A 14,405-nucleotide genomic window follows, 5' to 3' on the forward strand; every position below is an offset into this window, starting at 1 on the left:
ATTGATAAAGTAATAGGCTGATTTATATATGAGCTAATAGACTGATTTATACTTAAGGCAATACGCGAATCTATATGTGTGCTAATAGACTGATCTAGATACAAGGTAATAGGCTGATCCACATGTGAGCTAATAGACTGATCTATACGTAGGTTAATAGGCTGATCTCTCTCTTTATAAGGTAAAACACTGTGCTATACAAAAGGTAATAGACTGCTCTACATATGAGGTAATAGGCCGATCTATATATGAGCTAAGAGACTGATCTATATTTAAGGTAAAGGGCTGATCCACATGTGAGCTAATAGACTGATCTATACGTAGGTTAACAGGCTGATCTCTCTCTATATAAGGTAATACACTGTGCTCTACAAAAGGTAATAGACTGATCTACATATGAGGTAATAGGCCGATCTATATATGAGGTAACAGAATGCGCTATGTATGAGCTAATAGCCTGTGCTATATATGAGCTTATATTCTGCGCTATATATGAGCTTATACTCTGCGCTATATATGAGCTAATAGACAGTGCTATATATGAGCTTATACTCTGCGCTATATATAAGCTAATAGACAGTGCTATATATGAGCTTATACTCTGCGCTATATATAAGCTAACAGACTGTGCTATATATCAATTAATAGACAGTGCTATATATGAGCTTATACTTTGCATTCTATATAAGCTAACAGACTGTGCTATATATCAATTAATAAACTTTGCTATATATGAGCTTATAAACTGTGCTATAATGTCTTGAAAACAAAACAAACAAAAACAATAAATAACTAAAAAAAATACGCAACAATGTGTTAAGTACATCTTTGTTTTAGAGTTCTCAGGAAAGGATAGTGTTCAAGTCAATTATCTTTATAGACTTTTTTGTGTACAGCGTTATTTTCAGCAGTGAAAAAGATAAATTAATCATTAACTTTCAAACAATTTAAGACAAAATCTAATAAGTAAATTTCCGAACTTTCCGTTTACATATTCCGACCGATTATAATCTGTAATTAGTAAACTTAGCTATCAAATGTTTTTGCATATGTTCAAGAAGCTATCAATCGCAAAATATTTGTCCTAGCTAAAATAAATACGTGTTCCGTGTTCTACAGATGCTGTTAAACCGTACAAAATATCTCAACCTCTCTAAGAAGTCATAAAAAATCTGTGTTAATTTCTTCTCATACACATGTAATAATTTGCCTTTTACATTTTGCAAGACACAATATATTGTGTAATAACTAAACACTTGATGAACAAAGGGTTAATAACAAAGTTCACAGCATTGTCTTATGTCTTTTTTTTCGTAATACCATTAACAGTAAGATTTAACTTTTGCTTCATATATTAAAACAATAAGCAGAATTGAATATAACGGTCCAAGTGTAGTTTCTATATTGACTTGACTGATAAATTCTATATTCTTCTTCCATCGTTTTTCTGCAAAATTACACGTCAACTGAAAAAAATGATACACAAGATATATATGTTTTGTATTGTATTTTTTTCAACGGTATTTCATATAAAAGGGGGGCTTGGCTAAAAAACACATAAATCTTAACCAATAATGTATCACGTAAACATGTTTTAACACAAACCTTGAAGTGTACGTTCGCAGATGTAGTGCAGTTCATTTCCACACCATATATCGTTCCATACGTCCCTGTAATAATACGCACAATCTTCGTAAAATAATTTCGAAACATGGGTTGGTTGGCCAGGAATCCACAAGGTAAAAGTAGGAATCTGCCCAGATGATATCCAGACAAATGTGTCATTTCTTTCCTTGTCTGTCAGACCGATCCAAAACCCTGCTGCAGCTGAAAATAAAAGAAATGTTTGCCTTCTTTTAAATTTATATCAGTAATGAAACAAGCACCTGATTAAAGAATCGAATCCACATAATGCAGGACGACTATATCTCATAATTTTATGTATCTTAAACACAGCTAGAATCTCAGCCCATAGAAGGTAATCCAAATGTAAAATTATGTCTTTGAATAAATGCGCCGGTAAATATTAACAAGCATCTTATGCTGATATGGTGTCAATTATTGTAAACTTCGCACGACAGGAGCGTTATCAGTACAGAAACTTGTCTAACAACAATATATTACAATACTGAGCACAACACTACACGTATTTTAATGGTCTCAAGTTCGGCACTAAGTCAGTAAGGAAATCTAACTTAACTAATTTGTTCTGCAACTCATACGGGTATTTGACTGTTAGATAAGGTATATAATAGTTGAGTATGAGTCCAATGTTTTTAACCCGTTATTGTTAGTCGTAGAAACATTTATGCTTACCTTTATCGTAATTCAAAGGCGGGATCTTTGACATCAAGAAGTTGTGTTCTATGACATCGTTAACCTCAACAAGTTCTCCGCCTTTTTCTCTACATGCCTTCTGTAAACATTGGTGAATTTTAGGGTTTAACTACATTTTATTTTTCAGTCCTCGGCAACCACTATTAAACACTGTTGAGCTATATGAATAAATCTCTCCGTATAGACTGAGATTACCTTCTCTAAAGGTACTTCGATCACTGCTATTGAGAGTCACATGACTTTATAACTACTCGAAACAAACTAATGGCAGCAGTTTCACAAAGGTCTGCTAAAATATTTGCAGTGGTAGATATCTCTTTACTGTACGAGGAAATCATTGCAATGGCGATTGATACTGAACGACAAGGTAGCCTTTCAGCTGTTCCATTTGACTTTAAAGCAACTGCCTTTAGCTCTGCGACAATTTTATATAAAACATATTAAAAAAGATGCTTTTTTTGGTATTGCATAAATTTATAGTATAGAATTACGACTTCAAAATCTCAGCCGATCTTTTTACAGATTTTATTAACTAATAATATATGTCATCAAGAGAATATTTTTTGTTTCTTTAATTTTCAACATACCAAAGCATTTGTCCATGATTTTTTATCAGAACTGATGAAATAACAGCTGCATCTGCGCTGAATCCAGTTTCGAGGACATGTCATTTCTGCAAGTAAATATTATCCGGTGATTTCAACAACTAATATAATACTTGGTCTAATTACTTCAACATTTTATGTCTTAGTTTCAAGATATAGTAGTCTGGTGAACTGAACATCCAATAAATACTTGGCCTTATTACTTCAACATTCTGTGTCAGAGTTTCAAACTATAATAGTATTTGTACTTGGTCTAATTACTTCAACATTCTGTGTCTGAGTTTCAAGATATAGTAGTCTGGTGAACTGAACATCCAATAAATACTTGGCATTATTACTTCAACACTCTGTGTCAGAGTTTCAAACTACAACAGTATTTGTACTTGGCCTAATTACTTCAACATTCTGTGTCAGTGTTTCAAGCTATAATAGTATTTGTCTGGTGAACTGAACAACCAAGGAATTATATGCAATGCAAAAAGTCAACATTATGGCCATTGTGACGTTACGTAAAGCAGTTACGTTGTACACAAACACCAAGTTAATATGTTCAGGGGCGGATATGACAAAAGTTATTATTGCCGCTTGCCTGAAACGCGAAGAGATGCTTTACCGCAGAACTTGGCTCATAATGCCGCAAATAAGCACCATTTTCGCTTCGGTTTGATTTGAAATTAAAACAGGACAGATGCTAGATTGGTACTGGAAACATATAAATTTTAACACATTTTCACTTTTTAGAGCCTGTAATTGTTGTTTGCTAGGTAAATCAAAATTTGAAGAATGGATAAAATTTCAGTTTACCTTTCTCTTTACATTTATTATCCACGAGTATCCCAGAACATATTTATCCTGGCATAAACCACAAACTTTTCTCCCATCGGAATAAAATGATTTTACAGAATGTGAATAAAATAAGAAAAAGAAAAAACGCAAACCGCATCTTATTAATGAGTTAAAACTTACGATCCTGTACAAAGTATGTCGAGCCATTTAGGACCTCAACGCCACTGCAAAACCCACCACAGCCGATACAGGTGAGTAAATCCGGTTGATAAAAGTTGGCATAACACAATTTATTCATGAAGCAAATCTTAGAACATTCAACAGATGTTGAAATATTTTCGGCTTGAAAAATGGTGTCGTCTGCCACACATCGGAAGCCATCAAATTTCAAATCGCGACGAAACTTTGTGAAAACAACACTTAACGTTGTTTCAAAACTGACAAATAAAACAGAAAAGACAAAAAAAAAAAACATCATTATACGCAATGCCGTTCATATCGCCTTTGTTTCTACTTTTTACGGTAAAAGTAATCCAGCAGAATGTTGTTTAATTTTATTAACTTAAAAGCAAAGCTCGCTAATGAAATTGAAATATCACGAATGAAAGCGTTTGCCAACAAGAGGATATTTGCTATTAGCACGACGCTTAACTGATCTGGCTTTGAACAAAACATGCTGAAATTTAAATATATTGCGGAGAATACAATATTAAGCTGAAGGCCAAACTATACCATAATTAGGTTTCTTGTGAAGAAGAATTTATCCTCTGAAGAACCATTATAACATAGGAATAACCAGTTGTCATTCCGGGCCTAACCCTGCTAAATTTCTGAAATGGATTGGTCCATCATTCAATTTGGGCAATGCCATTTATCATTAGAAGGGGTATTCACTTGACATTTACTGACTGAATAGTGAACAGTGCAGACCATGATCAACCTGCATGAATGTGCAGTCTGATCATGGTCTGCACTGGTCGCAAAGGTAGAATTACTTGCCACCAGCAGGTTAAAGGTTAATTCAAAAATAAAAGAGACATTGTGTTTCGTATCGTCAGAGTTTCTACTAAAACGATAGATTTTCAGAATAAAACGTATGACCAAGGTTGATGAAAACTTATGTAGAACCTTAAATTGCAATTACATTCTCAATGTTGTTTTCCGGATTTGCTGTAATGTTATTTTGTCCGTTATATCAAGAGTGTATGATATCTGCCAAAATATGAAATATTTTGCAGAGCAGTTTGAATGAGATACGACATAGATACGATATAGACTAAGGACGTTTTCAAAAGACTCTAGATTTTACTTATGGAAAATTGTTGAGGTTTCAGTTTGTTTGTTTGTTTGTTTTTTTTTTGGGTTTAACGCCGTTTTTCAACAGTATTTCAGTTATGTAACGGCGGGCAGTTAACCTAACCAGTGTTCCTGGATTCTATACCAGTACAAACCTGTTCTCCGCAAGTAACTGCCAACTTCCCCACATGAATTCCATTGTAACTTATAGAGTTAATAAATCCATAATAAGGGAGTATACCAAAATGTAGGCTAAATGACCGCATTAAATTTTGTCAATTCCTTTATTGATTTTCGAATCATGGAGATACATTGCCTTGTGTATGTTTTGATTTCATGTTATGTTAAATTGACTAAATCATGTTCCAAATTTCAAAATAGAATGGATATGTGTTATTTCAATGTAACATTCGGGCCGATAACCTAACTTCTCGTTTAAAGGTCCATTACTAAGGGAAAGTGAGTTGGCAATTTTTTTCATAGCCAGTGCATAGACTTCTGCAAGACACTAAATAATGAAGATTGGCAGGTCAAAATTTACAGAAGGTCTTGGAACTCAAAGAAATGTATGTGTATTATGTTGAAATTTCAATGAATCGACAGAATGACCCCCCAGGTCTTTTTAACTTTCTTCATACTTCATAGAAAAATAATTGTACATATACTGCGATTTATTTCGAATTACTACATACCAACTTTCATTTTCCAATAAAATGAAATAGTTTCTGTGCTTTTTAAAAGAAATTAAAATGTTCACTTTCCTTAGTATTGGACCTTTAATGAACAGACTCAATCAATTCGAGTCTACTATTTTGTTGTTAGGTTGCGTTCTACGCTTCCAAGGATCTTTTCACAGATTTTATTATATGTGCCTCATATAGGAAACTGCCAAGTGTATCTTTAAAACAACAAATTAGAATCGTCTCGAATACTTATACATGTATTTCAGAAATGTTTTGAAGAAGATAAGTTATTCTTGTAACTGATTTCAACGTCTAGAAATAGATTGGTTCTGTGTATTAAGAAAACATGATGAATAATTTATTAACTTTCAAAGAATTCAAGCGAGACTCTGATGGATTAACTTCCGGGCATTCGTTTTTCTCTTTTGACAAAACAATATATGAGCCGCATCATGAGAAAACCAACATAGTGCATTTGCAACCAGCATGGATCCAGACCAGCCTGCACATCCACACAGTCTGGTCAGGATCTATGCTGTTCGCTTTCAAAACCTATTGCAATTAGAGAAATCGTTAGCAAACAGCATGGATCCTGACCAGACTGCCGGGATGCGCAGGCTACACTGGATCCATGCTGGTCGCAAATGCACTATGTTGGTTTTCTCGTGGTGCTGCTCATATGCTATTAGCAAAGCTTCAAGAAACAATCCTACACAGGAATGTTACTGTTCTAGATGTATTTATTCCTCTTCACATTTTAAGCCTTACCATGCTAAATTTAAATGGACTGGCCCATCTTCCATTTTGAGCAGTGCTCTTTACCATTTGAAGGTGTGTTTACTGAAAATTTACTGACTGAATAGCGGACAGTACAGATCATGATCAGAAACATATATTCTATTCCTCTTCACATTTTAAGAATCGTTATTCAAATTGGGTAAAGATATGGTAAACACAATAACATCTTTAAGCCTTAAATGCCGCGAATAAGCAATATAAAGAGCATTTATCTAGTTATTTTCTCCATTGGTGCTTTTCTTAAAAAAAATCAAACCATTTTTTTAGAAATGGTTCATTATCTAAAGCCAGACAAAAATATTGCTTATCAATTATTATTTCCTAACTAAACATTTTATTTTTTCAACAACACCATACCATAGACAATTCTGTCTTGAACTGGTTAGAGAACATGTTATTTCCTCTGATCTCTACCGGAGAAAGCAGGTCCTTGGATCTTGATGAGTTCGTGAGTTTGATCATCAGGCGGGGAAAACGTTCTCCGACACGATTATACAGAAAAATCATTCGTTCTCCACTTTATGTAGAGATGTTGGATGTTACTCGCAGAGAGCAGGTTAGTACGGGTATAGCGTCCAAAACATTTGTAAACACTTTATTCCCCAACCCACATGTTACATAATAAAAACTGTTTATAATCAAAGGTCTGAAGGAACCCAGAATACGCTACGGACTGTTGGGGAGAATCAATCACTTTAATTAAGGTATACGGGGCAATAATAGTTCAGGATGTTGAAGTATATTAGGTTATTAAACTTTCTTGCACTAATATATTTAATCAGCTGAAGTCATATGGGACAAGGCGATATATCAGATGGTGAAGTACATGTGAACGTAGATCTATTAATAAAGAATCGATGACTGGTTTTCGTAGAAAAAAAATTAAACAAATGTTTTCGTGTGCAGTTTTAGGTTTAGTACCCAACTGTAATCTTTTTCTTTTTAATAATATAACTACATTTGGTTAATGATTAATTATGAGTCCTTAAAAAGGGTCAATTTTGAATTGTAAACGGATTGTTATCAAATTAGTTAAAAAGCAACATTTCCAAGATTTCGCCCGATTTTTACGATGATATTAAAATTATTAAAGATAATCTTAAAATTCAAGAACATCATACTAGCTTTGACCTTTAAAATGATGAACAATTTATATATGGATCTTGCTAAATATAGACGCGACAGTTATGGATAATAGTTTATTCTTCGAAGATGTTAAGTAAGCTATTGAACTATGAATATCACCCATGGAATTGTATCCTCGGCTTCAACATTTTGGCAGTTAAGCTAACACGGAATATATGTCATTAAAACAACAAATTAAAAGCGTCTCGAATACTTATACTTGTATTTCAGCAATGTTTTAAAGAAGATGAATGATTCAAGTAACTGATTTCAACGTCTAGAAATAGATTGTTTCTGTGTATATTAGGAAAACATGATGATTAATTTGTTAACTTTCAAAGAATTCAAGCGAGAAAGTAATGGATTAACTTCCGGACATGTAGAGATGTTGGACGTTACTCGCAGAGAGCAGGTCAGTACGGGCACAGCATCCAAAAACATTTGTAAACACTATTCCCCAACCCCACATGTTAAACACTGTTTATAAGCAAAGATCTGAAGGATTTAAGAAGAAAGAATCATTTTAAGGTATACGGGGGCAGGATTGTTAATATGTTTTTGAAGTTTCTTAGCAAAGTAGAAAGAATCAAATAACTTAACATCCACAGTTGAATAATCCAATAATAGCGTCATGTGGATACTTTTATCAATCAACCGTACTTTAATCATTGATTTAACATGCGATTTTTTAATTTTTTTTGACTACCAAATACGAAAACGGTATCGTCATCCGATACAGAAATCATACAGGAAGGTAATGTGATATAGCTGTGTTGTTTATTTTAGAAATATTATATAGCATAACTGTATTTTAACATATCAAAACAATGCGAAGAGTTTCACGAGAGCGTAGCCGGAGTGAATTATACACGCAGCGTGTACCGGACTTGTGTTGTTGGTGGTTCTGCCATAATATATTATTTCGATTCTAATATGTCTTTATTGTAAACACGTAGATGGATCGGGAAGCACTATTTCATGCCGCAAGTACGGTGCCAAAAGTAGTAGGTCTTAACAATGTTAAAATACGGGAAGTAACATTTCCCGCGGAATAACTTAGGAGTGCTTAGATGTGTGTTATTCTGCATACCTAATAGAATATACATTGGGTAAGTTCACGTCGGAGCTCTAGGGAAGGGTAAATTAACTGACCAATCAAAAATTGGGCCCTGGAACTATGTAAAACTTTTTCCCCTGCACATTGAGCGCTGTGATGAAAAGCAAGGAACCAGTAAAACCTACATTGCCGTGGAGTTTGCAGAGTTCAGCTCTTCAACAGGGACGGTACGATTGGTGTACTAACTTATACCGTTCAAGTGGGTTATCGGTTATAGAGTCGGTCTCTACTCTACCCTAGAGCGTCGATGTGAACTTACCCTACGTGTCTGAATTAAGTGTAACACGTTTTTCGTCTGAAATAGTAGATCAAATGTCACAGCAGTAGTACTCTTTCCCGCCGCCTGTAATATATCGACATGATGTCAAAATTTTAACAGAAATATGCATGGATTTTTGTATTACAATAAAAAAAATACAAATTGCTTTACCAACAGATTTCCAGTATGCTGACGGCATGCGTCCAAAGAAGTCCTAATTACAAAAGGTGCACATATTTTGGTACTGTGTTACTACACAGCAATAAACAGCATAGATTTTAAAAAGTAACATGTTGGGTCAGAATCAACACGAATTTTGCAATATTAACTTGTTGCGATATCAACCATTTCGGTCGTCACAGGTCAGCTCAAGAAAAGATGCCGTGCGCACGAGATAAGATGTTGATCGCTCAAAATGTCGTGCGCACGAGATAAGGTGTTGACCGCTCGAGATAAGATGTTGATCGCTCGAGATAAGATGTCGTGCACACGAGATAAGATGTCGTACGCACGAGATAAGATGTTGATCGCTCAAGATAATATGTTGATCGCTCAAGGTAAGATGTCGTTCGCACGATATAATATATTGATCGCTCAAGATAAGATATCGTGCGCACAAGATAAGATTTCGTGCGCACGAGATAATTTAATTAAAAAAAAATAATTGCATGTCATAAACATACCACCGTAACAAGGTTAGAAAACATGATTTTTTTTTTATACTTGACTGTCAGTGTACTGGTAATACATAAGTAAAATTATCAATTAATATAAATTTATGAATCAATTGAATTTTATGTTTATGTTTTTACTTTCTCTTTTTACTATAATGTACAGGTCCATATCGTAAATTTATGACCTGTATATGTTTTTGCTGATGGTATATTTTCATGAACACACTTGTAGTGCATATGTAAAATTATTAATTAATGTGAAATTATTAATTATCTGAATACGTGTGATCGCTGAAGAAACAGTATAGTACATACTTTCTCTTTTTACAATAATGTACAGATCGATATTGTAAATTTACGACCTGTTTATGTTTTTACTGATAGTATATTTTCATGAACACAATGCTATAATGTACATGCTCATATTGCAAAAGTTCTGACTATGTTTTTTGTTGATAGTATATTTTCAGGAACACAGTGCTGTGTATCCCTGCTGTAATGTAGTAGAATTGCACAGATTTTGGTAAATTGTCGGTATTTAGTATAACGCAGACGTGTAAAATATATTTAAGTATGACATCACGTTCAAGCGAATTTCCTGCAATATAACAATGCAGTGTATTCGATAAGAACTTATCTACAATCTATAAACATTCCACATAAAGCGATAAATCAAGTGCACCATTGTCAGCCATTTATAATCAAACTCCTAAATAAATCTAAACTAGAAATGTGTCCATGGGACACAGATGCCCCCACTACATGACATTAAAATGATAATTTTTTCCCAGGTCAGGGGCCAAAAATGACAATTTTTTCCCAGGTCAGGGGCCAGAACTCCTACAATACTGAATGAATCCGGATGCGAAACCCCAGGTGCACAACTGCACATGCTGACCAACATTCCTGTAAACTTTGGTGACTCTAGGTCAAATACTTTTGGAGCTACGCACGACACAACATTAAAATGACCCATTTTTAACTAAGTCAGTGGCTATAACTCCTACACGACTGAATGAATCCGGACACGAAACCCCAGGTGCACAACTGCATATGCTGACCAACATTCCTGTAAACTTTGGTGATTCTAGGTCAAATATTTTTGGAGCTATGCGCGACACAACATTAAAATGACCATTTGTTTACTAAGTCAGGGGCCATAACTCCTACATGACTGGATGAATCCGGACGCGAAACCCCAGGTGCACAACTGCACATGCTGACCAACATTCCTGTAAACTTTGGTGACTGTAGGTCAAATACTTTTGGAGCTATGCGCGACACAACATTAAAATGACCATTTTTTTAATAAGTCAGGGGCCATAACTCCTATATGACTGGATGAATCTGGACGCGAAACCCCAGGTGCACAACTACACATGCTGACCAACATGCCTGTAAAGTTTTGTGACTCTAGGTCATATACTTTTGGAGCTAGGCGCGACACAACATAAAATGACCAATTTTTACAAAGTCAGGGGCCATAACTTCTACATGACTGAATGAATCCGGACGCGAAACCCCAGGTGCACAACTACACATGCTGACCAACATTCCTGTAAAGTTTTGTGACTCTACGTCAAATACTTTCAGAGCTACGCGCGACACAACATTAAAATGACCAATTTTTACAAAGTCAGGGGCCATAACTTCTACATGACTGAATGAATCCGGACGCGAAACCCCAGGTGCACAACTACACATGCTGACCAACATTCCTGTAAAGTTTTGTGACTCTACGTCAAATACTTTCAGAGCTACGCGCGACACAACATTTTCGGAAGGACGGACGGACGGACGGACAAGAGCAAATCTATATGCCCCCCCCCCCCCCCCCCCCCCCCAAGTGGTGGGGGCATAAAAAGTCTGCAGGGTAATCTATGACTTTATGTTACTAAATAATATCTCTGTAACGACATCCTAAAGAAAATTAAACTTGAGTTCATTATAAACAACAGGGATTGGAATTTCACGGTTTACATGCACAAGGGATTCAAAATTATAATGGTTTCAAGTTAGAATAAATCATAGAATAATTGCTACAAATCACTTATTATCGAAAATAGGTCTTCGACAATTTGTGTACCTTCTGTGGGAGACTCCTAGAGACTATGGAACACTTATTTTGGAAAGGTGAAACAACTGAAACTTTTATACAAAATGTAAAGAAAGGTATTATCCAGAAATGCAATATTAATATCTTTTATTGGACGAAGTAAAATGTATTATTTGGATTTAGGGGATCAAACAAAGCATTGAATGCCATAATGTTGACAATTAAATTTCACATATATCAGTCATAGATGAAATCTTTTCTTCCAAATGTAGAATCATTAAAAAACAACTTACTACACTAATCAGCACAGAGAAACTAAATGCCCTGAAAATATTTACCTTAGATACATTTAATAAAATATGGGAATTATACAAACCCCTGATTGCAGACAACTAGGTACGGTGTAATCATAAATGAGCCGCGCCATGAGAAAATCAACATAGTGGCTTTGCGACCAGCCTGTGCATCCGCGCAGTCTGGTCAGGATCCATGCTGTTCGCTAACAGTTTCTGTAATTGCAGTAGGCTTTAAAAGCGGCACGGCTCAAATAGATACATAAGTATTTTTATTATATCCTAACCTGGTACCACATGCTCTATTGAACATTTTGATTAACCATATCTCTAACCCACCCTTATGAAACAAGCATATTTTTCCCTTTGGGTACTAGATATACATAGGAAAATCCATCCACCCGGCTACTCTAGGCCTTTTTATTTCCTTTATTTCTTTATAAAAAGGAAGCAAAGCTATGAACAGATTGCTTATCAGAATCTGATATATGTACACAAAACACTTGTTTAACAATCATCAAATACTAGAAATTTGCCCAATACTAATACATTGTACGTCATCTACACCCCCTCATACAAGAGTTTGAGGTATACTTAGAGACATAATGTCAGTCGGTCTTTTGCACATCTGTCTACAAATTCATAAACAAAAATGGAGAGCAAGCTAGAGGAAATAAGTGCAACTTTCATTTTATATCATTGAAAGTAAGTGTTTGTCTAAGCCTAAAAGAGTTCTTCCCCTTGGACCTATCTGTTTTTCTGTGTCAACACAATGCATTAGCTGAATGTACTATTTCTCTTTTGTTTCTGATAGAAATATTAAAGTTGAAATATATCTGGGTTAAAATATCAAGTGTAGTTGCATGCTTCACATTAGTTAGACGAATGTTTCTTTTCTATATCAGGTAGCAGAATTCAATACTTTGTGAAGCAAACTACTTGCTGGCTCTATCAAATGATGCAATCAAAGTTGATTTAAGATGTTTTTACCTTGCTTTGACCATAGTATCTTTAATTCAGTTTACTTAGAACTACTCTGTCTTTTACAAGGCTACACTAAAGATGCTGGAAAGGTTCCTCAATGCTTGCATCTCTCTTTTATTTATTTATTTTTTTTTTTGTAATTTACATTTGATTTCAAGAGACCTTATTTAACAGGTTCACATGATATATCATGAATAGTTCATTAAAGAGTAATTAGCATGATATGTTGAATTACAAACAGATAATTGTACATAATACATGGTGACTCAGTCAGTGAATAACAATAACAATAAAAGCTGTACTTTCTAATATTATAAAATAATATAAAGGACTTCCTTGATTGTAGACAAAAACAAGATAACTGAAGGGAGATAAAAGCTTTTATTAATGATACATATTTTTGACTGAGTTGTTTCCTTTCGTCAAACTGCATTGAATCACAGGGAAAAAGCAGATAAAATGCTAAAAAATTAATATAAAATATATTTTGTTATTTTCGTTCTTTTAAATTTTAATTTACCTTTATAATAATATTTCTTATTATTTATAACAGTTTGGTCGTGCATTTTCTGATTTAACAAATTCATTCTAAGACTATGTATTGAGAAATATATTTTGCAAGTACACCGATCTTTATTTTCTACAGTTTGATCAGGACAATGAAACTATTTATCGAGTTAGAGTAAATAAGGAATGGAATCTGGTTTGTAAGACAGGGCTGTCAGTTGCTACTGTAATATTTTGAACACAATACCATGGAAGTACTCCAGGGAAAAAAACATAGGATATATAAAAAAAATAGAAAGAGAAAGAAAATAAAAAAGCAAGGGTGTTTAGTGCATCAGTTTTTTATATGTGCGACCGGGTGTTTTTGGAGGGAGTGGGCTTCAATTTATTTTTAACTTGATACAAGCCTCAATATCCTCGTCCTTTGTTTTATCCTCAATACCGCAAATTCTAATGCTGTTGCGTCTGGTATCTTGCTCCAAGTCGTTCAAATACCTTACTTGATACTTGATCTGTGAATCTCTGTCTTTTAATTTCATTTGCAGCTCCTGAGAGTGTTTTCAATGATTCATTATTTTTTACCACTGAATCAAAATCCATTCGGAAACATTCATTACACTCTTTCAAGTCAGTGAGAGGAAACAATCTCCTTTATTTTCCTGATTTGATCGTGAGCAATATCTAAGCCACTTTTGATTTCTTTACTCATTTCATCGCGCAATTCTTTCTTAAGTTGATTCACAAAATCTGCAGACACCAGCTTCTGCAAGCTACTATCTATATATTCCTAAGACGCTAAAGATTCCAGTCTACTCCGGTCACCAGACGGAACAACTGTTACGTCATCTAAGAAACGTTATTCTTGACTATACACGGATGTCGTCA

General features: G+C 34.6%; 1 protein-coding gene across 1 annotated transcript; it reads right to left on the reverse strand.

Annotated features, from left to right (window-relative positions):
• Positions 1 to 709: 709 nt before the first annotated feature.
• On the reverse strand, positions 710 to 14,120 carry LOC128553668 (perlucin-like protein). The gene is made up of 5 exons (XM_053534840.1): positions 14,016 to 14,120; positions 9,007 to 9,090; positions 2,317 to 2,416; positions 1,606 to 1,827; positions 710 to 759 (listed from the first exon to the last, which is right to left on the reverse strand). The coding sequence occupies exons 1-5, from the start codon at positions 14,118 to 14,120 to the stop codon at positions 710 to 712; spliced, it is 561 nt and encodes a 186-aa protein (XP_053390815.1).
• Positions 14,121 to 14,405: the final 285 nt, after the last annotated feature.

This window comes from Mercenaria mercenaria, unplaced genomic scaffold (assembly GCF_021730395.1).
Source record: "Mercenaria mercenaria strain notata unplaced genomic scaffold, MADL_Memer_1 contig_4159, whole genome shotgun sequence".
Lineage (NCBI taxonomy): Eukaryota > Metazoa > Mollusca > Bivalvia > Venerida > Veneridae > Mercenaria > Mercenaria mercenaria.

What these genes read in the sequence shown, in the direction of transcription:
- LOC128553668 (XM_053534840.1), bottom strand. Translation starts at nt 14,120, where the DNA reads ATGGATTTTGATTCAGTGGTAAAAAATAATGAATCATTGAAAACACTC. An exon ending in ACTTAATTCAGACACGTAGG is followed by an intron (nt 2,417 to 9,006) that starts GTAAGTTCACAT and finishes CAATGTTTACAG; the next exon opens with AAGGCATGTAGAGAAAAAGG. An exon ending in GCCTTTGAATTACGATAAAG is followed by an intron (nt 1,828 to 2,316) that starts GTAAGCATAAAT and finishes TTTTATTTTCAG; the next exon opens with CTGCAGCAGGGTTTTGGATC.